This window comes from Mobula hypostoma, chromosome 4 (genome assembly GCF_963921235.1).
Source record: "Mobula hypostoma chromosome 4, sMobHyp1.1, whole genome shotgun sequence".
NCBI classification, from domain to species: domain Eukaryota; kingdom Metazoa; phylum Chordata; class Chondrichthyes; order Myliobatiformes; family Myliobatidae; genus Mobula; species Mobula hypostoma.
The window spans coordinates 32,316,820-32,344,808 of NC_086100.1; the positions used below are offsets into that span (position 1 = coordinate 32,316,820).

A 27,989-nucleotide genomic window follows, 5' to 3' on the forward strand; every position below is an offset into this window, starting at 1 on the left:
TAGTACTTGCAAATGTGAACCAAAGTTTTAATATGACAAGAGAGAGACCACAATAAGACCATAAGGATGATGCAGAAATGGGGACATGTTCCCTGGGATGTAAATTTAATTGAAAAATAACTGCAGAGTAGCTGTAGGACCAGATGGTTGTGGACACCAGTGCTGTGTACAGCAGAAGCACTAGCCATGTACAGTGAAAGGGCATCAGTTCTCCACGAGTAATGCGTTTTTTATGGATATTTAATGTTGAGATTGAATATCTTGCCTGAGTTCATATATTTGCCACATCCATTTTGAAGTTTGTATTGGTACTGCCTTCTGATCCATTACCTTCCAGGATTCATAAATATTTATTAGGTGTTATTCAGTTTTACAATATTATTGCTCTACTTATTTTCAAATGTTTAAAATCTCAATTTATACTTTAGAATTCTCATCATTATCACTAATCTAACAAGCTAATTAATCTTTGCAATTGCATATGCATCACAAAGGAAATTGTTTTCTTTGGCCCAATAATTTGAAGATGGTTTGGTGTTAATTAGAAACCCACTAAGAATAAATTGGTCGATATCTCAAAGAAAGAACATTATGTACCTACCGTCCTTTTAATGCTTTAGGAAAAATGGTTAAGTCTGATTGAATAAGATCACAATTTCACTTTGGGATGTAGTCAGTTTTATTGAGGTATTTTAGTGCCTCCATTGCTTTGCTGCTAAACCGTACATGGGTATTTTTTACATAGAGTGGAACTTGGTGGGAGGTATTAGTACTGAATATCTTGTATATGAATTAAACAAATACAGTGCAATCTTAATATAGCCCCTCTTATGTCATAGGCATGGAGATACGTTTGTCACCCAATTCTGTATGTTTTATTTCATTGTGGTATAGAGATCAAAGTCAACAGTCCTTTATGCATGGATGTATTAGCTTTATTAGATTGTATGGAATGAATAGATTAAATGATTGTACAGCATAATGGCAAATGGATTCTAACATCAACAGATGTGGAATCATGAAGATTTGATGTCTCTGGGACCCATTCCTTGGAGTATTTTTCTGTAGACCTGTCCCCCAGGGAGAGTTGGTGTAGATTCACTTGCTTTGCGTAGTTAGATGGGATTTTATGGCTCCAATGTTATCATAGTGTTCTTTATGTGCAGCTGTGTCCCAGTTATTGCAGAGTCACAGGTAAACCATGAGACTGGGAGAAACCTTTGTTTGCTGAAGTCCCTCTTGAGACAACAGTACTGAGAAGGATGCAATAGATTCTGGGAAAAGGATCGGCAATCCATTGCTGGGGGTACAGTTAGAACTGTTCCACAGATTGTAGCTTGGAATGCAGCAATTGAGATTGAGTGGATTTGGCAAAATCTAGTCAACTCTTTTGGTGTGTTTGTGTGTATAATACAACATTGGTGAAATAGTTTTCAGTTGGATGAGAGCATTGGGATACAGGGCCATGTCAATAAAAGGAACTTGGGGGGGGGGGGAACCAAAACTAATTAAATACTTAGGTTATTTATGATGCTAGTGTTAAAGTTAATCCCGGAGAGTGGTGTTATATTGAGATTGCACTGTGGTGTTTTAAATTGTTCAGAAGGAATACTTCACTTTATCTCATGTTTCATGGTTAAACCTTGGTTTGCATTTTTCTCCCCCCTCAAAATTCTTGTTTGGTTCTTACTCTCAATTTTTAAGTTTGCTATTAAGAAGTATATTTTTGGATTCTTTATTATGCTATTAGGATTAAATGTGTTGATCTGTTGTTGTGTACCTTGAAATTTGATCCCTTTGCTATTGTTTAGCAGATAGAAGCTACTCCTCCCTCTACTCCTGTTATCCCTGTGATCCCTGTTATGCCAGTCCCCGCTGAAGCCAGTGTCTTCTCGTCTGACAGTCAACAGGTTTTGTTCCTTTTTTTTCTTTTGAATGCTTTGATTTTGTTGCTGTACATTCAAAACTTATTTTGTGCATTGTTCAACTTAATATGTTCTTCTTTTAGATCACTGCATTTCTATGAAGAGCAATTAGAACCAAAGAAAAATGCCAGCTTTGGCTGAAAAAATAACCATCTTGAACCTTGTTTTGTTTTTGCACCTCAGTAGTGACCTGATAGTTTACTGGCCCTTTTCTAATGCATACTGCCTGATATTTTCATTATTTTGTTCACCATTCCGGATTTACCAGCTGCTTGTAAAGCAAGCAACTAGTATGCATTTTGAATTTTAACATCTTTAACACCAGATTTTGTTTTATTTGCTATGACACATTCCTTAAACTGCACCAACTCTTTCCTCTCATCTCCTGTAAGAACAGTGCATTACTTCATCTTTTCAATGGCTGTTTTTTTGCAGTATAATAACCCGTTAATGGAATGGATCTTCTGTGGTGATCAGCCGTGGCACATTTTTTTTCCCACTTGCCAATCCAGAGGTGTCTGGCATATCCACGGGGAAAACATGTAGCACTCCTTTTGCAATTTCTGTTCTATTTATTGCTTTGAAATAATTTCTCTAACTGTGCTTGTGGAGCCCCAAAGTCCAAGGTGTTCTTTGGTTCTGGTTGTCTGCCTCAAGAGAATGATGAGATGGAGGTGTTACAATAAATATTCGAATTATACTTTGGAAACTAATTGAATTCAATGTGCAAATGAGGTGTGAAATGGGAAAGCTGAGATGTTTGCACAAATTGAGATACTTGAATAACATAGAGAAAGTAAAAATATTAATAAGTGTTCAGAACCCAAAATATTTATATTTTGGAAGCCTGGCAAAAAATGCTAAATGCCCTTGGTTTTGAAGTTGAATTTAAATTGTGGACCAGGACAGATACCTATTATCTTAATACTTTCATTGCCATTTCCCCTTTGGCCTGTCTGGTTCTAATATAAATGATTTGGGTCACAGTAATTTAAGTGTAGCCTCAGAGTCACAAGTTACTGCTGTGCTGGGCAATCTGTCATTTGACCATAAGACAAAGGAGCAGAAATAGGCCATTTGCCAGACTTCAGTTTTGGAAATCTTAGCCTATCTTGTTTGAATTTTATGAATCAGTATGTTTGGAAATAGTCATTTATAACCCTTTTAATGAATAGAGTCATCAGTTTGGAAAAATCTATTTGTATCAGAAATTGTTACATTAATTAGTATATACACTTCAATTCCTGGGTGTCCCATGATACAGACCACCGTTCTGAGAAAGTGCAGACACCCACAACTGCAGTATATTTTCAAATCACAGAGTTCTGAGAGCACTTTCAATGCAGGGCATACATTTTGATCCTTTTTAATATTTACCATTTCCCATTACCACCAACCAAGTGCTGCAGAATTAGCTTGTCAAAGTTCTTTGCTCGTTTTTCCATGATTTTTTTTTGCCTTTGATTTTTTTTTGTGCTACTTGCCAAACTGGATGTTCCTTATGAAATCAAGATAAACTCCTTCTAGTAATTCAGACTGATAGACTTGGATTGTTTGAACCCACATCTATGCCACTTGCTTGGCATCTAGTTGATGTGGTTCCTATCCCCATGGGTAAAGGAATTTGCACATTGCAAGAGGATTTATTGTTTTTTGACATTTACTCTTCTCCTTCCCTCCCTTCCCATTATCAACCTGCTTTTCTGGGTAAGAGCATGCCTTCTCTTGCAGGTGATTATGAGATCAAGCTTAGTTGCCCATTTGTATTTTGTCTTTGCCCATTCTTAATTACTGCCCTGTTCACACAAATAGGAATAATCCACAATAATGTGATAAAACTCAGTCCATCTGAATAAAGTTTGAGGTGAAACATGTTTCTTCATTGGCTGTATTAGTGCAATTCTGCTGAGGTGTGTTATTTGGTCATGATATATTTGGCTAGTAAATGTTGATTTTGATTTCCATAGAATACAAATTGTAACATTATCAACTTCAAATGAACACTTTGATTTTAAACTGATCAAATAGTTTTGTTCATTTTTTTAGCAACTTTACATCTGTAAATTCTAATTATTAAATACCTTGCTATAAATATTAATTGCACTTGGCTGAGATAGGTGGAACAAAGAAATTTTATTTGAATTATTGATGTGTGAAAAATTCCCACTTCTCAGTGAAGGAGCGTAAATAAAAATGCATTCTTATCTTCAAAAGACCAAAATGAATTAATTATGTTAGATTTTTCATACGGATGTGTTGCTCCAAGGAGCTTTTATTTTAATCGATTTCACCTCTTATTAGCACAATATTCTTACTGATATCACGGTGAAATGGTTCTCTACATCGCCTTTGCATTTTGCAGTCTTCAAACAGTTGAAAATATTGCCAAGTCTGCAAATTGTCCTCTTTTATATTTGTGCTTCATTTGGTCCAATTGGTGTTTCCTTTTATACTCTGCTCAAATCCCATTCAAATACTTCCCATAGTGAGCACAAGTGACAAGTAAAATTAAGGTCTTGAACTATGTAATTACAGGAAAAATAGTAGTTGGTATGAAGTTCAAAAGAAAAATTCTATTTGGCAAACCTTACCCTTTTACTACAATGCAGAGAATACTTCAACTGAGTAGACCTACTTGCACAAAAGAGATGAGAGCTTGAGCTCGGCCAAGAGCTGCTGACTATGAATGCAAGCTAGATTCCTTTATTTCTCGAAGGGTGTTGATGAAAGGGGATTTTTAGAGGATTCCCAATTTTGAGATGTTTTTGGTGACACATAATTTGGGCGTTGGGCAAAACCCAATTTCTTCACTATGGTTACAACCCATCGAAATGACACTGTCAGGCTGGAGAGGGTGCAGAAGAGCATTACAAGGATGTTGCTTAGACTATAGGGCCTGAGTTGCAAGAAGAGGTTGGTTGCATTTGATCTTTATTCCCTGCACCGCAGAAGAATGAGTGGTGACCTAAGTAATTTATGAAATCATGAGTAGTATGGATAAGATGGATAGTTATAGCCTTTTCCTTAGGGTTGGGAGTCCAAGCTGCAGGGCACAGATACAAGATAAGAGGGGAAAAATTTAAAAGAGACCTGAGAAGTAACTTCACACCAAGTGTAGTGAGTACCTAGAATGAGTTGTCAGAGGAAGTGCTCAAGGTGGGTACAATTATAACATGCAGAAGGCATTTGGATAGGTCCATGGAAGGGAAGGACTTGAAGAGGGTTATGGGACAAAAAGCGGATGCTGTGGTTGGCATGCTCCAGTTGGGCTGGAGGACCTCTTTCTGTGATCTATAAATATAATTATGAAAGAGGAAAATACAGATATATATTAACAGTAGAAAAGCTTTAGACAAGATATTTTCTGGAAGTTTTCCACAAGGGATTCAAAAGACACAGTATATTTTGGAGGATGGTAAACTGGATTTAAAAACTATTATTCACAGAAAGCACAAAACTTGGGCTAAATCTGTTCTGCAACCTCTCCTATTCAATGGATGAGGGTTTTCATTCTAAAAGATGTAATTTTTTTCCCCACAAAATTCAAGGAAAGTAAATGGGTTAAATGGAGGCATTTTAAATTCTACACTAGTATACTTCACCATTTTGATTGAAGCAAAGAAGATTATAAAATTCATGTTCAATAAAAGTAGTAATTGAAGCAGAAGGTGCCAACATTTAAGTTTATATTGGACAGCTGGATAAAGGGATGTGGAAAAAGAATGGATAAATGGGACTTGGAATGATGTCCTTACGTGGAAGGTGAGCATGTAAGTCGCATTTCTGTGCTGCATAACTGAAAGGTATAGCTCTATTACATCACACTTCTGTAAAAAAAAATTCTGAACGCGATAATAGAGCAAGACAGATTTATCAAAAAGTTCTTCAACAATGTTAAGAACAATTTATCAGCCAGATTGATAGAATGATGTATTTCATAAGTAATTCAGTTGTTTTTTGAGTCGGATGGCTAAAATGAATTCAGCTTTTAAATTCCAGTTTTTATACATCTATTGAATTGCATTTTAATATGATTTGCATTGTGAACATTTCAACGAGGTTGTCTTCATCTTCTTTTTAAAGGCTAATCCACCTCCTGTTGTGGTGAATACAGATAGTTTGGAGTGTCAGCCTTACGTAAGTTATCTATTTTCTAACCAATTTGCAGTTTAAGATGATTGGAGAAATATTTTAAAGGAACACTTTCTGCTGTGACTTATAATTCCTTTTCCATCCATATAGCAAGAATTGCTTTTTCTATTTGTGAATCTTGTATTTGAAAATTAATATTAAAACACTGGAATTAAATAAAAGCAGGCTGCCAGCAATGGACAGACCTCTGAGTGTAGCTCCCTGGTAAGCCTCAGGCTCGCTCAGTTCGCTTTTTTCTAGGGGGAGCAGCAAGACGCCAAACTTATCAAAGTTCAACCACTTCGTGCATAACCGTTGGAGCTCAATTAATGGGGTCTCCCTTTCCTCCAGTCGATGTCTTCAGAACTCCGCTGACCCTCGAATGAGACCACCCTCGGTGATCGATCAAATGCTCTACTTGAGTCTGTCCTTGTCTCCTCTCCTCGCCGAAGATCCTGGGCCTCGTACTTCCGATCGGAGTCCACTCCGTCGCCCAGCTTACAGCATCGTGCCTCCTCTCTTTGTCCCCATCGTGCCTTCTGCCCAAAGCCCGCAAATACAATAGCTTACAGACACACAAGAAAGAATAACATCTATCCTAATTGGTTAGCAAATGAATATAATTCTCGATATCAGTAATTATAACCCAAACAAGCTGCTAGAGAGAGAACCACTGTCGCAGCAGTTAACATCACAGAGAAGCCATTTTATTCAAACATAGCAAAGAAACCATTTTATTAGCCTTAGCAGTAACATAAAAGAAGAAACCCCTTACATGAGCATCTTAGATACTAAGACAGTCTTCCTGCATTCCCTTCACATTAGGTGGAAAACTCTTGCAGAAACCAGCCAAGTTGTCAGCATTTTCCGTTAAGGTTCATGGTATATGTAACCAGAAAATACTCGATGCAGTCTACCAGTTCTATGCTGGATGCCGCTTTTTAAAAAAATATTGTTTTTCGATGCAGGCGCATACAGTATAGTAGCTTCAAATTAGATGGTGCACAGCTTAAGTTAAATCTACCTTTTCAGACTTGCATATTTTTTCCCCACAGTTTGAAGAAATTGTCCATCAGTTATGGAGACAGTAAACAATCTTTCATTGCTCCTACATTATCAGCTACTTGGAATCCATGAAATATTCAGTAGATTTGCAATTTATAAAGCAGGAATTGTTATTTAAGTATACTGATTTGTTTGCTAGAATTCAAATTTTCCACAAATCATTTTTTAGGCTGTTGTGTGCATTCGCAGTTGATGCGTTTGCAAAAAAAAAAATTCTTTAGGAGAATTCACCAAACCATTTCAGTCATTCGGACAATCTCATTTAAGACCATAAGACAGAGGAGCAGAATTAGACCATTTGGCCCATCGAGTCTGCTCCACCATTTCATCATGGCTGATCTAATTTCCCTCTCAGCCCCAATCTCCTGCCTTCTCCCTGTATCCCGTCATGCCCTGAACAATCAAGAATCTATCAATCTCTGCTTTAAATATACATAAAGACTTGGCCTCCACAGCTGCCTGTGGCAAAGAATTCCACAGATTCACCACTCCTTGGCTAAAGAAATTCTTCCTTATCTCTGTTCTAAAAGGATGCCTATTGGAGTGTCAGCCAAGTTATGGATTTTCTAACCAATTTGCACTTTTGGATGATTAGAGAAATATTTTAAAGGAACACTTTTTGCAGTGTCCCCTCTGGTCTTGGACTCTCTCACCATAGGAAGCATCCTCTCTGTATCCCCTCTGTCACCCCTCTGTCAGGGCCTTTCACATTTGATAGGTGTCAATGAGGTCACCCCTCATTCTAGTGAATACAGGCCTGGAGCCATATGACAAGCCATTTGATCTTGGAATCATTTTTGTGAATTTCCTTTCAACCATCTCCAGCTTCAGCATATCCTTTCCAAAATGAGAAGCCCAAAACTACTCTCAGTGCTCCTAGTGAGGCCTCACCAGTGCTTTATAAAGTTCCAACATTATATCCTTGCTTTTATATTCTAGTCCTGTTGAAATGAATGCTAACATTGTATTTGCATTCCTCACCACTGACTCAACCTGCAAATTAACCTTTAGGGAATCCTACACATGGACTCCCAAGTCCCTTTGCATCACAAGTTTTTTTGTATTTTCTCCACATTTAGAAAATAGTCAACCTTTCATTTCTTCTGCCAACGCGCATGACCATGCACTTCCCAACGCTGTTTTCCATCTGCCACTCTTTTGCACGTTCTCCTAATCTGTCCTTCTATAGCCTCTCTACTTCCTGAAAACTACCCGCCCCTCCACCTATCTTCATATTGTCTGCAAACTTTGCAACAAAGCTATCAATTCCATCATCCAAATCATTGACATACAATGTGAAAATCAATTAAATCAATTCTCCTTTGTCTATCCTGCTTATTAGTTCTTCAAAGAATTCCAATAGATTTGTCAAGCAAGATTTTTCCTCAAGGAAACCATGTTGACTTTGGCCTGTTTTATCATGTGCCTCCAAGTACCCTGAGACTTCATTCTTATTAATTGACTTGAACATCTTCCCAGTCACTGAGGTCAGACTAACGGGTCTATAGCTTGCTTTCCTCTGCTCTCTCCCTTCTTGAAGAATGAAGTGACATATGCAATTTTCCAGTCTTCTGGATCCATTCAGAATCTTGTGAGTCTTGAAAGATTAATACTAATGCATCCTTGATATCTTCTGCTACCTCTTTCTGAACTCTGAGGTGTAGACCATCTGGTCCAGGTGACTTATCTACCTTTAGACCTTTCAGTTTCCCAAGAACGTTCTCTCTAGTTACGGTAACTTCACATACTTCATGCCCCCTGACAGCTAGAACTTGCACCATTCTGCTAGTGTCTTCCACAGTGAAGACTGATGCAAAATACTTGTTTCATTGTCCCCCATTACTACCTCTCTGGCATCATTTTCCAGCGGTCCAGTATTCACTCTTGCCTCTCCTTTACACTCTATGTATCTGAAGAAACTTTTGGTATTCTCTTTAATATAATTGGCTAGTTTACTTTCATATCCATCTTTACCTTAATGACTTTTTTAGTTGCCTTCTGTTGGTTTTTAAAAGCTTCCCAATCCTCTAACTTCCCACTAAACTTTGCTCTATCATATGCCCTGTCTTTGGCTTTTATCCTGTCTTTACTTCTCTTGTTAGCCATGGTTGTGTCATCTTTCCTTTAGAATGCTTCATCCTCTTTGGGATGTATATATCCTGTGCCTTCCGAATTGCCTTGAGAAATTCCAGCTATTGCTGCTCTGCCGTCGTCCCTGCCAGTGTTCGTTTCCAATCAATTCCGTCCACCTCCTCTCTCATGCCTCTTTAATTCCCTTTACTCCACTGTAATTCTGATACATCTGACTTTAGCTTCTCATTCTCAAATTTCAGGGTGAATTTGATCATATTATGATCACTTGGTCCTAAGGGTTCTTTTACCTTAAGCTCTCTAATCAATTCTGGTTCATTGCACAGAAACTCTATTGTCAAAAACATTTTAATTGCTCTTTGTGTAACATATTTTATATCAAGAATGTCCTGAAGGCATTCCAAAACATTTTTAACTTATATTATTTCAATGATTGGCTTTTAAAGGAGCAATTCTGCTGAATTTTTCTCAACTTTTTGTCAACTGTTGTAGGAAGAATGTACCGTATGTCACAGCTAATATTTTCTCCATTCTATATGAAGATTAACTATATTCCTACTTACCTGCCAGTTACCTAATCATATTCCAACTTAGCTCTGTTTTCTCACAGACTATGATTGAAGCTGCTGAAAATGTTGCAATTTTCCAGAAATCATTACTGTTAATCCAACCAGATAACTTTCTAGTTCAGTTGCATTCTGTTGTAAATGCCCTGGGTACTACATTACATCAAAGACAAAGGTGTGCATTGCAATGCCCAGTTAGCATTCTATATTAAAACTATTAGCTATGCGATGAATATTCATTAAATGATGGCATCTTTGCACCCAGCGAGAGATGTGCATTTAATGTAGCCGTTTCGAGTTGTTATGTTCTGTTGTGTCTTTTCAATTACAAATCTGGCTCTCTGCATCTGTGTTTTTCTACTCATGATCAATATCAACATTGCAGGAAATATACTGTCATTTAATTCTTCCAGTTGTTAACGTCTAATTTCTTCTTATCGAGGTAACTACAAATTTGAATGGCCTAGACAGAGTAGATGTGGAGAGGGTGTTTCCCATGATGGGAGTCTAGGACAAAGATGGCACATTCTCAGAATACAGGGCTATCACTTTAAAAAAAGAGGTGTGGAATTTCCTGAGCCAGAGGGTGGTGAATCTGTGGAATTCATTGCCACATGTGGCTGTGGAGGCCAAGCTGTTGGTTTGACAGGTTCTTGGTGTCAAAGCTTACAAGGAAAAGGCAGGAGAGTTGGGTTGAGAGGGATAATAAATCAGCAGAGCAGACATGATGGGCTGAATGGCCTATTTCTGCTCCTACATGTAATGGTCTTATGGCCCTATATGTAAGCAGGTGATTAACCTATCTCCCAAATGGAATACTTTAAAGTAAATTCCAAATTGATGTGGGCCTTTATCAGTTATCAGCAAAATAATAGTGGTGCAAAGGGAGGGAACGCATATGTTAATTTCTTGAGGAAATGAAGGCGGTCTCTTCAGTGGTGGAGGAACTCGTAGCTTGACTGCCATTTTTGTGTTTAAACTTGAATTGGGTATACAGTTGCATGGAGCAGTTTGTGATCCATTTGTAAATACCTAGTTTTCTGCATTAATTGCTCATAAAATGTGGTCTGAACTTCATCTAAGTCACAATAATAAACAAACACATTCTGCCTAAACTAATAACACATAAACAATTGTATTTCTTCTCAATACTGAGAGCACCATTTAAACCATCACAGTCTAGTTCCAAAAAAGTATGTGGCAATACCTTCTACAAAAGCTATTTGTAGTCAGGTGTTCCAATCAATGAGGTGAGCTTGGATGTAGAGGTGCCCTGCCCTATAAAAATGGCACACAAAGTCAGGTTACTGACAGAGCCTGCTCTTCTCAACAAAGATCAATTTATGTGCACCATGCCTTGATGAAAACAACTTTCAAAGAACCTTAGAAGAAGAATTGATAGGGATGCATGATGCTGGAAAAGCCGACAAAAGCACTTCGAAAGACCCAAGTGTTCATCAATCCACAAGAGGAGAAATTTGTGTACAAATGGAGGAAGTTCATTACTGCTGATACTCTCCTTAAGAATGGGCGCTCTGCGAAGTGCACAACATGCAATGCTGAAGGAGGTGAAAAAGAATCCAAGGGTAACAGCAAAAGACCTGCAGAAATCTCCAGAACTTGCTGAAGTCTCTGCTCATGTGCCCACTATAAGAAAAACGTTGAACAAGAATGGTGTTCATGGAAGGACACCATGGAGGAAACCACTGCTCTCCAAAAACAAAAATGTTGTTGCATGTCTCAAGTTTGAAAAAGACCACCTGGATGTTCCACAATACTTCTGGGTCAATGTTCTGTGAAGAGATGAGACAAAAATTAAACTTTCTGGTGGAAATGCATTATTGCTGTGTTTGGAGGCAAAAGGGCACCGCACACCAACACCAAAACATTAACCCAATTGTGAAGCATGATGGAAGGAGCATCATGGTGTGAGGCTGCTTTGCTGCCACAGGGCCTGGGTAGCTTTCAATCATTGAGGGAACAATGAATTCAAAATTGTATCAAGGTATTTTACAGGAGAATGTCAAGATAGTGGTCCATTACCTGAAGCTTAATAGGAATTGGGTGATACAACAAAACAATGATCCAAAAGACGAGTAAATCAACAGAATGGTTAAAAAGAAGAAAATTCATGTTTTGGAATGGCCAAGTCAGAGTCTAAGACCTTAACCCATTGAGATACTGTGGCATGACCTGAAGAGGGATGTTCATGCAAGATATCACAGAAATACTGATGATCTGAAACAGTTCTGTATGAAGCAATGTTCCAAGATTCCTCCTCGCTGCTGTGCAAGTCTGATCAGCAGCTACAGGAGACATTTGATGGAGGTTATTGCTGCTAAAGAAGTTTCTGCCAGTTATTAAATACAGAGGTTCATGTACTTTTTCCAGCTTGGACTCTGAATGATTAAACAATGTGTTCAATAAAGACATGAAAAGACAATTGTCTGTGTTATTAATTTAGTCAGATTATGTTTGTCTATTATTGTGACTTAGATGAAGATTATGAGTAATTAATCCAGAAAACCAGGTAATTGCAAGGGTTCACTTTTTCTTGCAACTGTGCATCCAAGGGGGAATATACTGACATCCTGTTGTGGTTTGATGTGGGTGACCTAAATTTTTTGCATTTGTCTGTTGTGGCTACTCTTTGTTTCTGAAAGAATAGTATCCTTAAAGATGGCTTAGCTGGTAATGCATTCTTAGCTGATACATTCTGAAGTTTAATCATTACCATGACATAAAAAAATTCCACTGTAAAAATCCCTTTATTGAGATGTTGCAATAGTTGAATTATAAAAGATGTCTTTTGATCCTTAACTTCATACTTCAATAATTTCCTCATTTGTACTACTTCATATTGGTTAGTGTCTTGCACTTGTTTACCGGATGCTATTAAATCAGAATCAGGTTTAATATCATTGAAATATGTTCATGAACTATGTTGTTCTGTGGCAGCAGTATATTGCAATACATAAAAAATGAATTACAATCAAAAATATGTATAACTAAATTAAATAAGTAGTATATAAAAAGAGCAAAACAGGAAAAAAAGTATATCGGTTCATTGTCCATCCAGAAATCTGATGGCGGTGGGGAAGAAGCTACTGAGCGTGTGTCTTCAGGTTCGTGTACCACCTCCTTGATGGTAGCAATGGGATTGGGGCTTGGTCTGGGTGATGGGGGTCCTTAATGTCAGATGCTACCTTTTTTGAGGCATTACCTCTTGAAGAAGTCCTGGATGCTGGGGAGGCTCATGCCCACAATGGAGCTGGCTGAGTTTCTAATTCTGTACAGTGGCCCATCGACACCAGACAATGATGCAACCAATTAGAATGCTCTCCATAGTACTGTATATCTGTAGAAATTTGTGAGAGTCTTTGGTGACATACCAAGTGTCCTCAAGCTCCCAATAAAATATAACAGCTGCCGTCCCTTCTTTGCATCAATATGTTCACCCACAATTGATCCTCAGAGATGTTGACACCCAGAAACTTGAAACTGTTCATTCTTTCCACTTCTGATCACTTGATGAGGACTGGTGTGTGTTCCCTCATCTTGCCCTTTCTGAAGTCCGCAATCAGTTCCTTGGTTTTACTGACGTTGAGTGAAAGGACGTTGCTTCGACACCACTCAACCAGCTGGTATATCTGTTGTTTCCACTCTGCCCCAAAGTAACTGTTTCAAATATATATTTTATTTATAATTCTTACTTTGGTTCCCCATATTGTTCTTGAAACTTGGAAACCTGTGAGAGTTGTATGATTATAACTCTGAGGCTAACAAATAGGATGGTTTTTGTTCTGTAGACTTCAAACTTTCCTGAGGTGACTGAAGCTCCCAGCCCCAGCAACCTGTGTTCAGTGCTGAACTTGGGTCCTGTCTGAGTGGAGTTTGTACATCCTCCATGTGACTGCATGTGTTTCCTCCAGATTCCGGTTTCCTTTCTCAGATCATGGACGTGCAAGCTTATTGGCCTCTCGTATGCAAGTGAATGGCAGAGTCTGGGGGAGAGGGAGTGTTAACAGGAGTGTGGGGAGCATATAGTTGGGATTAGTATGAAAATGGTGATAGATAGTTAGGGCAGACTGGTTGGGCAAAGAGTGTGTTTCTGCATATGCATGATTGATGTCAATATTGATTTAACTGGTTGCACCTTTTTTCATTTCCGCTATTTAATTTGCATGCTTTATCCCATTCTATAATGAGACACCAGGCAAGATTCCTGGTTGTCTCCCTACAGATATGCAGTGTATTCAAACAACCTTGTATTCACTTTTCCCATCGATCTGAGTGAAAACCTCTGCCTTCATTCGATTTTGCTGTCAGTTCAAACAACAGCATATGGCACTGAGCACTTCCCTCATGTCATGTGTTGAGATATCATTTTTATGACCTGCCAAAGCATTTCATTTGTGTAAATATTCTGCAAAGCTGTGTTTACATCTTGGAGAATGCTTAAAATAATTGAATGAATCATAGAAACTGGAGGACCAAACACCTTTTGGCCTTTCTTGTTTGTGCTAGTCAAAAAAGAGCTCTCCATTCAGTAGGTCTGGTACAATGACAATAAGAATGTTTTAACTGCACGTCCAAACGGTCTTTAGATATGATGATGCTTTTTGCCTTGCAGGGTTTCAGGCAATGAGTTCCAGACCCCAATTATTTTCTGACTGGGGTACATTTTCCCTTACTCTTTCTCTAACTGTTCAACTAATTCCATGCCTTTTTTATTCATCTAAGGGAAAAAGCTGCTTTCCTGTCTTGTCTAGGCTTATCATATTGATTTATTTATTTATCGAGACGCAGCGTGGAATAGGTCCTTCAAGCCTCGCTGGCCAGCGATCCCCCAATTTAACCCTGGATGACCAATTAACCTACCAACTGGTACATCTTTGGATTGTGGGAGGAAACCAGGGCACCCAGAGGAAACACACATGATCACGGGGAAAATATACAAACTCCTTACAGGCGGTTGCTGGAATTGAACCTAGTTCGCTGGTACTGTAAAGCATTGTGCTAAACACTACACTGCTATGCCACCCTTGATCAAATCTCACCTCATCCTCATCTGACCTAACAACTATACTGCCTTACATTTAACCACCAAGTAACATGGGTGATAAAGACAGAGTTGGGTAGGGTGCTACTGTTTCTGTCTTTTAGAAGCCAATCTTTAACCATGCTAGCATCACCCTTAGTCTGGTAATTTTTCAAATCTGTTGAGGATATAGCCAATGTCCCCTATGTCTATAATAAAATAGTTTGCTTGCCGCTCTCTCTGCTGCCCATGTATCACTGTTGCTTCCCTGTTCTATCAATATTTACACCAGTATCCAGTCAGTTTCAGGAAAGATGCTGTTTGTGTTTTGGCATGACAGTTTCTCCTTCATTTATCGTTCTTCATTTACTTAGATTTCACACTTTCTATTTTATGGACCACTTCAGGTTTTGGTTTTTCCCTTCAGCCAATTGTGTGGTCTCTAAGTATCAATTTCTACACCCTAATGAATTTAGCTTTTCCAGTTTGCAGCTGGTTAACAACAATTGAAGTTGTGCTATATCAAATGCACTGACTAAACTGTAAACTATGTTAATGTGCTAATGTTTTCTCTGCTACATTAAATGTAATAAGGCCACAATGCAATTCATCACTTTACTGATTCCTTTTTTAATGGCATAAAATCTAATATATTTGCACTATGGAAAAAAATTGCAAATGTGACTTTCATTAGGTACAATCAGTATGAGTATGCTTTCAGATTAGTGGATCATGAATGTCTGCAGTAAGGTGTACAGTATGTATGGGAGTTGCACAGGGTTAAGCAGTGTGTTTTATCAACTGCCATATTTATTATCTTCAATTTAAAATATTGAAGGTATAAAATCCCTAGATTGAAAATGTAGTCCAGTTCAAAAGTTCATTTTATCTCTTATGACTACAAAGTGTTCACCAAATGAGGCATCAAGTTACCAAAACCATGATGACAGTTCTGACCCATCAAACTGTAATGTGAAGCCTTTTAAGATTCTCTTAATATGATCTAACTGTTTCACCTGACATCACAATTTACTTGCATTTTTGGGACTTTTGCAGGTCAATGGTACTGATACAGACTATGAATATGAGGAAATCACGCTGGAAAGGGTAAGAGCTGTATTATCTTTCATAATTGGATATTTTCAGATGTCAGGAGTTTTCATTAAAATTCACTGAATTTGGGTCTTAAAGAAATGTATTTCTTTTTCTTTGATAATCTCATTCAAACGCATTTTGAAGCAAGCTTCCACTGGTAACTCAGCGTGATGCACCATAGCTGAACAGTTATTCATGTGAGCATTAAGGGCACAGCAATTACTAGTCTATTTACAACTTCGAGTAGGGTTGGAACCATCGTAGTTGTAAACTATTTAGAATTTGAGAACGAAATGTGAAACGTATAAAATCTGCTGGTACGTGATGTAGTATTTCATGGAACCAGTTATTTGCTGGATATGCTTGATTTATGCAACAGGAGATTCAATTTTCTAATGCAGCTTTGAGTTTGGTTAACAGATTGATTGCAGAATTTTGCTTTGCTTTGTCTAACTGATATGTGAACTTTGTACCAAGGGATTAGTACCTGATATTACATTGAGCGCCTAGAATCGTTCTTTAATTACCGGAAAATCTTTCAACAGCTTTAATTATATAATAGACAAAACAGCCCCTTTCTATTTTCCTAACAAGAAAAGTTGTCATGCAAATGTACAAATGATATTTATTATGTTGTTTAAGGTGTTTTGAGACCCTATTTCCCTACTGTGACACATCCACATGATTATTCTAACTTGAAAGATTATTTTCATATAAGATGCTTATTCACCTGTCCTTTTTCCAGGACTTGTGAATTGAATTGAATTGAATTGAATTGACTTTATTTCCTACATCCTTCACATACATGAGGAGTAAACATCTTTACGTTATGTCTCCATCTAAATGTGCAGTGTGCAATCATAGTAATTTATAATAAATGAGCTAATCAGTCTGATGGCCTAATGGAAGAAGCTGTCCCGGAGCCTGTTGGTCCTGGCTTTTATGCTGCTGTACCATTTCCTGGATGGTACCAGCAGCTGGACTAGATTGTTGTTGGGGTAACTCAGGTGCCCAATGGTCCTTCGGGCCCTTTTTTCATACCTGTCTTTGCAATTGTCCTGAATCATGGGAAGTTCAGAACTGCAGATGTGCTGGGCTGTCTGCACCATTCTCTGCAGAATCCTGCGATGAAGGGAGGTCATCATCATCAGGTGTCATGCCCAGTTTGAGCTTGTGGTGCAGCCAGTCGGGATGCTCTCATTGTGCCCCTGTAGAAAGACCCTGTTGCTGCTTTTGTTCGTTGGTCGTCATTAATTATTCATTTTTAACTGCATTGGCAAAAAAAAAGAATTCCTAATTCTCCACTCTGGCAGTTCCATATCAATTTGTACATTGAGTCATTTCTGTCAAATATCCAGTCAAATTGTAGTCAAGTAAATTGCCTCAGCAAGAGTTATTTCAGTATGAAACATTTCATTCTGTATTTTGGGGAAGATCCTTGCTGATTTATTGTAGGATTTGAACCAAAGTGCTTGTCTTTATCCAAGCTGTTACTTTAAGCCACTTCTAACTATAAATCTGCTAAATATTCCCATCAAACTGTCAAACATCTGTTTATTTCATGGGAAAATGCTTCATTGTGCATACGCTTAACCACAGAGGAGCTGAATCTTATGCAGATATTTTTCACTGAGCTAATGTTCTCAATTCAGGTATATAAAAACAGCTGAGGGAGTTTGCTGTATTAGTCTTCTCCCCATGAAAAGTAGTTCAGTGAATTAGCATGATGGATTGGCAATAATTGCATGGATGTTCAAGACAGGAATGGTAGAGCTTCTGAAGAAACGTCTAACAAAACTAATCACCCATTATTCCCGCAAACACGAGGAAATCTCCAGATGCTGGAATTTCAAGCAACACACATAAAAGTCGCTGGTGAACGCAGCATCTCTAGGAAGAGGTACAGTCAACGTTTTGGGCTGAGACCCTTCATCAGAACTAACTGAAAGAAGAGCTAGTAAGAGATGTGAAAGTGGGAGGGGGAGGGAGGGAGATCCGAAATGATAGGAGAAGACAGGAGGCAGAGGGATGGAGCCAAGAGCTGGACAGTTGATTGGCAAAAGGGATATGAGAGGATCATGGGACGGGAGGCCTCGGGAGAAAGAAAGGGCGAGGGAGAAGGCCAGAAGATGGGCAAGGAGTGTAGTGAGAGGGACAGAGGGAGAAAAAGAATATATATATATAAAAACAAAAATAATGGATGAGGTACGAGGAGGAGGTGGAGCATTAATGGAAGTTAGAGAAGTCAATGTTCACGCCATCAGGTTGGAGGCTACCCAGACGGAATATAAGGTGTTGTTCCTCCAACCTGAGTGTAGCTTCATCTTGACAGTAGAGGAGGTCGTGGATAGGCATGGCAGAATGGGAATGGGATGTGGAATTAAAATGTGTGGCCACTGGGAGATCCTGCTTTCTCTGGTGGACAGAGCGTAGGTGTTCAACGAAACGGTCTCCCGGCCTGCATTGGGTCTCGCCAATATATAGAAGGCCGATCAGGAGCACCAGACGCATTACATCACCCCAGCCGACTCACAGGTGAAGTGTCGCCTCATCTGGAAGGACTGTCTGGGGCCCTGAATGGTAGTGAGTGAGGAAGTATAGGGGCATGTGTAGCACTTGTTCTGCTTACAAGGATAAGTACCAGGAGGGAGATCGGTGGGGAGGGATGGGGGGGACGAATGGACAAGGGAGTCGTGTAGGGAGCGATCCCTGCAGAAAGCAGGGGGGAGGGAGGGAAAGATGTGCTTAGTGGTGGAATCCTGTTAGGGGTGGTGGAAGTTACGGAGAACTATATGTTGGACCCGGAGGCTGATGGGGTGGTATGTGAGGACAAGGGGAACCCTATTCCTAGTGGGATGGTGGGAGGATGGGGTGAGAGTAGATGTGCGTGAAGTGGGAGAGATGCGTTTGAGAGCAGAGTTGATGGTGGAGGAAGGAAAGCCCTTTTCTTTAAAAAAAAGGAAGACATCTTCTTCGTCCTGGAATGAAAAGCCTCATCCTGAGAGCAGATGCGGCGGAGACGGAGGAATTGCAAGAAGGGGATAGCATTTTTGCAAGAGACAGGGTGAGAAGAGGAATAGTCCAGGTAGCTGTGAGAGTCAGTAGGCTTATAGTAGACGTCAGTAGATAAGCTGTCTCCAGAGACAGAGACAGAAAGATCTAGAAAGGGGAGGGAGGTGTTGGAAATGGACCAGGTAAACTCGAGGGCAGGGTGACAGTTGGAGGCAAAGTTAATGTAGTCAACGAGCTCAGCATGCGTGCAGGAAGCAGTGCCAGTACAGTCGTCGATGTAGCAAAGGAAAAGTGGGGGACAGATACCACTATAGGTTTGGAAGATAGATTGTTCCACAAAGCCAACAAAAAGGCTGGCATAGCTGGGACCCATACGAGTGCCCATGGCTACACCTTTAGTTTGGAGGAAGTGGGAGGAGCCAAAGGAGAAATTATTAAGAATAAGGACTAATTCCACTAGACGGAGCAGAGTGGTGGTAGAGGGGAACTGGTTAGGTCTAGAATCCAAAGAGAAGCAGAGAGCTTTGAGACCTTCTGGGTGGAGGATGGAGGTATATAGGGACTGGACATCCATGGTGAAAATAAAGCGGTGGGGGCCAGGGAACTTAAAATCATCAAAAAATTTCAGAGCATGAGAAGTGTCACAAACATAGGAAGGGATTGAACAAGGGGGGATAAAACAGTGTCGAGGTATGCAGAAATGAGTTTGGTGGGGCAGGAGCAAGCTGAGACAATGGGTCTACCTGGACAGGCAGCTTTGTGGATCTTGGGTAGGAGGTAGAAACGGGAAGTGCGGGGTGTGGGAACTATAAGGTTGGTAGCAGTGGATAGGAGGTCCCCTGAGCGGATAAAGTTGGTGATGGTGTGGGAGACAATGGCCTGGTGCTGCTTAGTGGGGTCATGATCAAGGGGTAAAGAGGAGGTATCCGCGAGTTGTTGCTGTGCCTCAGCAAGGTAGAGGTCAGTACGCCAGACTACAACAGCACCCCCCTTATCGGCGGGTTTTATGGTAAGGTTAGGATTGGTGCGGAGGGAGTGGAGAGCAGAGTGTTCTGAAGGAGTGAGGTTGGAATGGGAACAAGGTGCAGTGAAGTTGAGACGGTTGATGTCCCGTCGGCAGTTAGCAATAAAGAGATCCAGAGCAGGCAGAAGACCAGAGCGGGGTGTCCATGAAGAGGAGGAGGGTTGAAGACGGGAGAAGGGGTCGTCGGTGGAGATGGGAGAGTCCTTGCCAAAGAAGTAGGCTCGAAGACAGAGCCTGCGGAAGAAGAGTTCAGTGTCATGGCGAATGCGGAACTCACTGAGGTATGGGTGAAGGGGGACAAAGGTGCGGCCCTTACTGAGGACAGAGTGCTCCGCCTCAGACAGTTGGAGCCTTGGCCTGCTGCGTTCACCAGCAGCTTTTATATATGTTGCACCCATTATTCCAGTGGGCAAATTCAGACAGTTCCAAAATTATCACAACAGTGATTCAAATGTTGGCTTTGGTATGGAGCTTGCTGTGTAGAGCAGTTTATTATCAAATACAAATCATTCTTGATGTGGTTTACAAAGTACCTTAGGTAACAAGTAAGGTTATGATTTTAAGTGAATTCTTATCCTGCATGTTGCATTAGAGCATTGGTTGAACCATGAACTAGATTTTGGCCAAGCAAACTCTAGTGGCAATCCCTGCCATTCCTGACTCATGGAAAATTTAATATTTTTACTGTTTCCAATGGAACTGTCTGCTGAAGAGAATATTATTTTTTTCTTAACATGCAATACAGAATGTACATTGTGTTTTATAATCCCACATAATTAAATGTGAACCATTTGACATTTGAGATGAATATGAAATGAGCCATTTTGTGACTAAATTTTTATTTTCACTTTGCATTAATAATAATGTTTGCTTATGGCCAGCTGCAAAATAAATAGTGATTTCATTGGTCTGAGTTAATACTTTTTATTGACACCTCAGAATAATTTATTTGCAGTTTTATGTCAAATATTTGGATTCAGACGTGGGGCATTTGTTCACTGTTGCAGAATGTAACAATGTAATTAACTGTGGCATGACCTCTAATGCAGAACTAACTACCTTTTCTATGAGAGAGGAAAGCCTAATTATGTACAACATAGAGCAGTATAGCGCTCAGCAGACCATTTGACCCACGATATTGTGCCGATCTTGATGCTAATTTATACTGAATGTCCTTCTCCTGTGCATCATCCGTATCCCTCCATTCCCTTCATATCTGAATCTAAAAGCCAATTAAACTTCAACAAATTGTCTGTTTCCACTATTGCCCCTGGTAACCTGTTCTGTGTACATATCTCTGTGTGCTCCACATGTTGTCTTTAAATTTTCCCCTCTGTCCTTGAAAGCATGTCCTCCGGTGTTTGATAGTTCTTCTGTGGGGAGAAGATTCTGACTGTAACCTACCTATGCCTCACATCATTTTAAAAACCTTTTTTTAGGTCTCTCCTCAGCCCCGACACTCTAGGGAGAAGTTTGTCTAGTTTTTCTTTATTTCTTACCAGTTAATCCAGGCTGCACCTTCTCCAAAGCTTCCACATCTTTCCTAAAATGAGACGAAAGGAACTGCATGCAATACAAGTGTGGCCTGACCAAGGTTTTATTTAGCTGCAGCATAACTTCCTTACTCGTGTACTCAACCTCTACCAATGAAGGCAAGAATGCTATATGCTACCTTTACCACCTTACCCACTTGCGAAGCCACTTTCAGTGAACAATGGACTTGGACCCCAAGAACGCTCTGTACCTCAATACTATTAATGGTATCACGTTTTCCTTTTTACTTTATTTCCGAAAGTGCAACACCCAGATTAAACTCCATCTGCCACTTCTCTGCCCACATCTGTAAGTGATCTATATCCCGCTGTATTCTTTGATCGTCCTTTACACTGTCCACAACTCTACTAATGTTGGTAATGCCTAGGCATTATATTCTGATTCAGAGCACGTGTACTCCATCTTGGTCAATTCTGTAGTTTGCCTCTGTTGGGTATTTAATATTTAAGTAACATTTGAGTTATCTTTTTGAACTTCCATGTTTCATTTGAATTATTTTAATGTTTTGAAGTTATAAAACATAACAACCTCCTTTACCAAAATTATAAAGCAGTCAACGAATAGCATAACATGCTTTGTGGAGAGAGAATTATGATTTTAATTGAAGGCCTTTCTTTGGAACCACACATCGACTAGCTGGTTAGAAGATCACTTGGCCTGAAATCTTAGCAGTTTCACTATCCACAGCTGCTCCTTCAGCTGTTTGATATTTCTAACATTTTGTGTTTTTTTTTTAAGTAATGTGAAAATGAAACCTTCACTGACTAGCTTTGTGGTCTGTATTTGCTGAGGTTTAAGAGAATGAGGGGAGGATGTCATTGAAACTTACCGAATACTGAAAGGCAAGGATAGAGTTGGCGTGGAGGAAATGTTTCCTGTAGTGGAGGAGTCTATGACCAAAGGGCACAGCCTCAAAATAGAAGAACGCCCCTTTAGAACAGAAATGTGGAGGAATTTCTTTAACCAGAGGATCCTGAATCTGTGGAATTCATTGCCACAGAGGTCTGTGGAGGCCAAGTTATTGGATATATTAAAAGTGGAGGTTGATTGGTTCTTGATTATTGATGACATTAAAGGTTACAGGGTGAAGGCAGTAGGATAGTGTTTAGAATGATAATAAATCAGCCATATGAAATAGCAGAGCAGACTCTGGGCTGAATGGCTTAATTCTGCTCCTGTGTCTTGTGGTCTAGTTTTGTCCCATGTGTTCAGCACACAATTTTTATCCTCTATTTTCTGTGTTTGCTCTTGTTCAGGGAAATTCTGGCCTCGGATTCAGCATTGCAGGTGGCACCGATAATCCACATATTGGTGATGATCCAAGTATATTCATTACAAAAATCATTGCAGGAGGTGCAGCTGCACAGGACGGAAGACTGCGGTAAGTCTCATTGGGCGCATGGCTGTTTGCAAAGTGAACATTCATTCAGTCAAGTGTATTCTTGAGATTGCATTATGGGTGTCCGAAAATCTTACCACCAGATTGCCCAGCTATTGGTGAGATGTAGCCTTCATGCTTTATAGCAGACTTAAAAACTTCAAATATCAATGATTTTAACAGTAAATATACCCACTAGAATTCATAATTAATACAAGAGCATAATTGAATATGTGAACAATTTCAACAACAGGGGTTGCATTGTTCATAAGGAGTGCACAGATGTATTTCCTCACTTCAATTTTAATGACCCTTTTTCAAATTAAAAAAAAGCGTATTATTAGGAGTATTCAGAAGACTTCTGTATTACAGCATAGAGAATCAATTTTTGCAGGCTGTGAATTTGAAAACAGCCTTCGCAATCACATTTCATCTTGGGGACCAATTTAGTCTGAGAAATGAGTAAACACTGTCTATATATTATGTGCAGCCTCTGTTGGACAAAAGAGATACCTTGGCTGAAGAATGTTGTATATTATGTTGCATTATTTATCATGTCTGTGTGTATAAAACTGCCTGCGGTCTGACCAAACTGAACAGCACCAGTGGGACCACCGTTGTCTTTGGTGTTGCTACAGAATAAAATTCTCTTTTAACATGAATAGGAATATTAGGGTGCGGAAGTTGAGGTTTAGTTGTGTGGAGTCTTTATCAGATCTTATTTGCTGCATAGCGTCCAGCTTTGAGCATAGCTTGTCAGGGCAGATATTCTTGGTATCAGTGCAGAAGGGAGTCACTGGAACTATGCAATCTGCAGTCGCAGCTCGGCGAGTCAAGCAGGATCTATGAAAGCGAAGGGATTGTCGACATGTTGGGTGGAAACACTGCATCAGAAGTGCCTGATGCAAGGTTTCGATCTGAAACACTAACAATTCTTTCCTTTCCACAGATCCTGCTGAGTTTTTCCAGCAGACTGCTTGTCGCTCCAGACTCCAGCATCTGCAGTCTCTTGTGTTTTCATCAGAATTATAGCACACTTTAATGATTTAAATGATGAGGGCAGTTTCTGCTCCTTTTCAGAATAGCAAATTGAGGGATAATCTAATTGAAGACATTAAAAATGTATTAAATACAAAAGAGAGGAAATAGCACAATAGCAATAAATGGCACAAGTAGTCCCTGTAAGCTTCCTGCTTAAATTCTCACCTCCCTCCAGACTCCTTCCTGTCTGATTAAATCTATGACAATATTTTATAAACACCAATGCAATTGAAATTGTTCATCTCCCAATCTCTAGGATTTTGGACTAAATATAGAAGTCACCCCTTGATTTTAGGAGGATGCCTCAGTTTCATCTCACATTTTCTGTTCCATGTTAAGAAGATTTTCAGATATTTTCTCTAAGGTCCTACAGATGAAGTTCACAGCTCAATATAATTATAACAGTTTGAAACGTTTCCATCACAAGATAAAACCCAGAATTTGGATGATATATATCATAACCCAGTGTAAATGAGAATGGATGACAAATATCAGTATTCAATATATTCTCTCATTGTTTCATGTACTGCTTGGACATAAATGATCCAGTTTCCAAATGATCAAGCTGTTTAATTCTTGCACCTTTTCAACTGTGCTGTTTCATATTTGACACATTAAAGATGGAACTGCCTACTTTTACCAAAAGAATAGCATTCTCGTTTTGTTATTTATTCCCATTAAAGTTTGAACTTTAATGGCAGTGTAAGGACGAACAATGATTCCAAAATTCTGTGTGGCAATATGACAAAGCTCAATGCAGAACATTTGAGACAAGAGAAAGCAGATGATGGAATCTGAAGCAACACAAGACAATGGAGGAAATCAGCTGGTCAGGCAGGATCTATGGAGGTATAGTAAATGGACAATTGATATTTCAGGTTGAGAACCTTCATGTAGACCGAAAGAGAGGGAAAATAGCCATTATTCTCCACATTTTTATACCAGCTATCTCCCTTCTGCCTTTGCTTGGATTCCCTAATGCATTCATATTCCTCCGATATTGAAGTGATGTAAACTGCACATAATACTGTTGTTGAAGTCAGACCAATTTTTATCGATTTTTCAGCCTCTTTTATACTCTTTTTTTCTGAAGCCTTATTAAAGACTTCTCTGCCTGTCTTTCCACTTCCCATGACTTGTCCGTCCATCCATGCTTCATGATTTATATTGATCCTTATTGATGGACAAAGAAAATCAGCATGGTATTAAAACAAAACACATTATGTGTAAGCAGCCCAGTTTGTGCTGCTGGCAAAGACAGATTTGATTCTCTGAATTTGTTTCCCCAATCAGATTAATGTACTCTTATTGGCTTATTTACCAAGAAGTCATGCTATTGAAGTATAGAAAATTGTTCAAAACTTGGAAAAGTTCACAATTAGCTAAAATGCATCCCCAGAAAAATCCCTGTGAATTATTCTAAACTTCCAGCAATTGCTCATCTGTCAGTGGGTGCTTTATGACAAAAAATTTAGTCGCAATGCTGAATTTCTCCGTAATATTTCAGTATTCCTTGTTTCTTCTTTTCATTTTTCAACCACACCCATTAATTGTCCTCTCCTCTTCTTTCCCTTTCATTATTTAGTTCTTCACTATTTCTTTCTAAGTCATGAATCATCTTGCAAGAGTAACCAGTTGTTAAAGCTTTATTCACAACTGTCTTTAAATTCTGTTTAGCTTGCAGTTTGTTTCAGTGTCTGTCTTTTTAATTCTAGGGTGAATGATTGCATCCTTCGAGTAAATGATGTAGATGTAAGAGAAGTAACACACAGCAAAGCGGTAGAAGCTTTAAAAGAGGCTGGATCGATTGTACGATTATACGTGCGAAGAAGGAAACCAGTCACGGAGAAAATCTTAGAGATAAAACTAGTTAAAGGGCCAAAAGGTAGGTTATACATATACAATCAAAAGAAAATGTAAAAAGCTGTTAAATTAATTTTTCACTACCTGCACCTGTTAAAGTTGTTGTTCATCAATTAGTTCTAGTTCATTTTCCCCCTTTCCTCTGAAGTAATTTCCCAAATATATCCATGAATCTGCAGAGTTACAGCAGTGCACTGTAGATTCTCACAGATGTGGAATCTGTAATGTGAGTAAATGCATCGTACAATTCTGATGAGGCCCTAAGAGGTGTCCTGACCATTTAACAACAGATAATCAGCTTAATACATCTGAGTTGGTTGTAGAGTCCAGGTTTGTGTCCTCAAAATGTGAAGATTCAGGGAAGATATTGTTCAAGACATGAAACGCAAGGTGACTGCTGACATGCTACAAGGTTGCCATGATAAACTCAGACTGAGAATTGGTTCAAAGGAGATTGGGAACATGAATAAAAGAAGGCCATTCACTTCAGTAATGGAAAATCCGTACTGCAATGTCACTCACTTTTCCTTTTCAACTATCCCTTCATATCTCTATGCAAAAAATAAGTGTGGATTGCAGGCTTGGATCTATCAATTTGATTGACATTTTGATTGGTACCACCAGAGAATAAAGTGCACAAAGTGCTGAGGGTATTGAATGTACTACTGTAGGAAGTTCACAGTATCAGGTGAACCGAGACTGAGGCGTCAAGGCAGGCAAGTTCAGAGTTGGAATGCGGAGTGCAACCAATAAGGCTGATGGGCTTCAAAATTTGGTACCACTGGGAAAGTACTTCTTTTTCTTTCTTTTTCAATCTTTTTATTAGTTTCAACATCAAACACATTACAAAAAGTAAGCACATAGTAATTGGGATTATATTAATTGATAATAATTATTGAAGTTTACAGTCAAGTAACACATAGTTAGAAACATCCCAAAATCACACAGATTAGCAACAAAATATGTAAGGAGTATACATAAAATATAAAAATATCATAAAAACAAACAGAAAAAGAAAAAAAAATCTCCTAAAAAAAACTAATCTACCCAAACTAAGGAAAACTAAGGAAAAAAAAAGAAAGGACTATCTTAATACCTCAGATAGAACCAATAGTGTCACCACTTCCGCTCCTCTCCCAATATATTGAAATCACAAAATAGATTTGGCAAGGGTCAAATTACATCATGTGGAAGTATTGAATAAATGGTCTCCAAGTCTCATCAAATTTAATAGATGGGTCAAAAATGACACTTCTAATTTTTTCTAGATTTAAACAAGATATAGTTTGAGAAAACCAATGAAATGTAGTAGGAGGATTAATCTCTTTCCAATTCAATAGTATAGATCTTCTAGCCATTAAAGTAACAAAAGCAATCGTCCGACAAACTGAAGAGGTCAAATGTTGTTTTTCTATCATTGGTAAACCAAAAATGGCAGTAATAGGATGAGGTTGTAAATCAATATTCAAGACAGTGGAAATAATATCAAAAATATCGTCCCAATATTTCTTCAATAAAGGGCAAGACCAAAACATATGAGTTAATGAAGCTATCTCAGAATGACATCTATCACATATAAGGTTTATATGAGAGTAATAACAAGCTAATTTATCCTTAGACATATAAGCCCTATGTACAACTTTAAACTGTATCAACGCATGTTTAGCACAAACAGAGGAAGAGTTAACTAATTGAAAAAGTTTTTGCCATTTCTCTGTAGGTAAGGTAAGCTTAAGTTCTTAACTGTATTGGAAACATCTGGATTTATTTTCCTTATCATATTATAAATAATTGCTATAGAACCTTTCAGAAAAAGCTTTAAATACAAAATTTTTTCCAATATATCAGTGGAATATGAAATCGGAAAGGTAGTAAGAGCAGTATTTAAAAAGTTTCTAATCTGTAAATATCTAAAAAAAAATGTGATCTAGGTAAGTTATATTTATTAGATAATTGTTCAAAAGACATAAAACAATTATCTGAAAATAAATCAGAAAAACGTATTATACCGTTTGTTTTCCAGACCAGATATGCTTGATTCAAAAAAGAAGGTTGAAAAAGAAAGTTGGATATAATAGGGCTAGTTAGAATAAATTGATTCAGTCCAAAAAATTTTCGAAACTGAAACCATATTCGAAGAGTATATTTAACTATTGGGTTATCCATTTATTTGTCCAGTTTAGAAAAGTCAAAAGGAAGTGGG

General features: G+C 38.7%; 1 protein-coding gene across 16 annotated transcripts in view; it reads left to right on the forward strand.

Moving 5' to 3' along the window:
* Positions 1-27,989, forward strand: part of dlg1b (discs large MAGUK scaffold protein 1b) — a 489,566-nt gene that overhangs the window by 289,259 nt on the left and 172,318 nt on the right. For 6 of the 16 annotated variants that reach the window (XM_063045530.1, XM_063045518.1, XM_063045519.1 and 3 more), the window contains exons 5-9: positions 1,812-1,910; positions 6,009-6,062; positions 15,876-15,926; positions 22,761-22,885; positions 25,639-25,808. In XM_063045530.1, coding sequence (XP_062901600.1) covers positions 1,812-1,910; positions 6,009-6,062; positions 15,876-15,926; positions 22,761-22,885; positions 25,639-25,808 — 499 coding nt within the window. The remainder of the gene's footprint in view (positions 1-1,811; positions 1,911-6,008; positions 6,063-15,875; positions 15,927-22,760; positions 22,886-25,638; positions 25,809-27,989) is intronic. The other 10 variants (XM_063045524.1, XM_063045526.1, XM_063045531.1 and 7 more) reach the window with 2 other exon arrangements.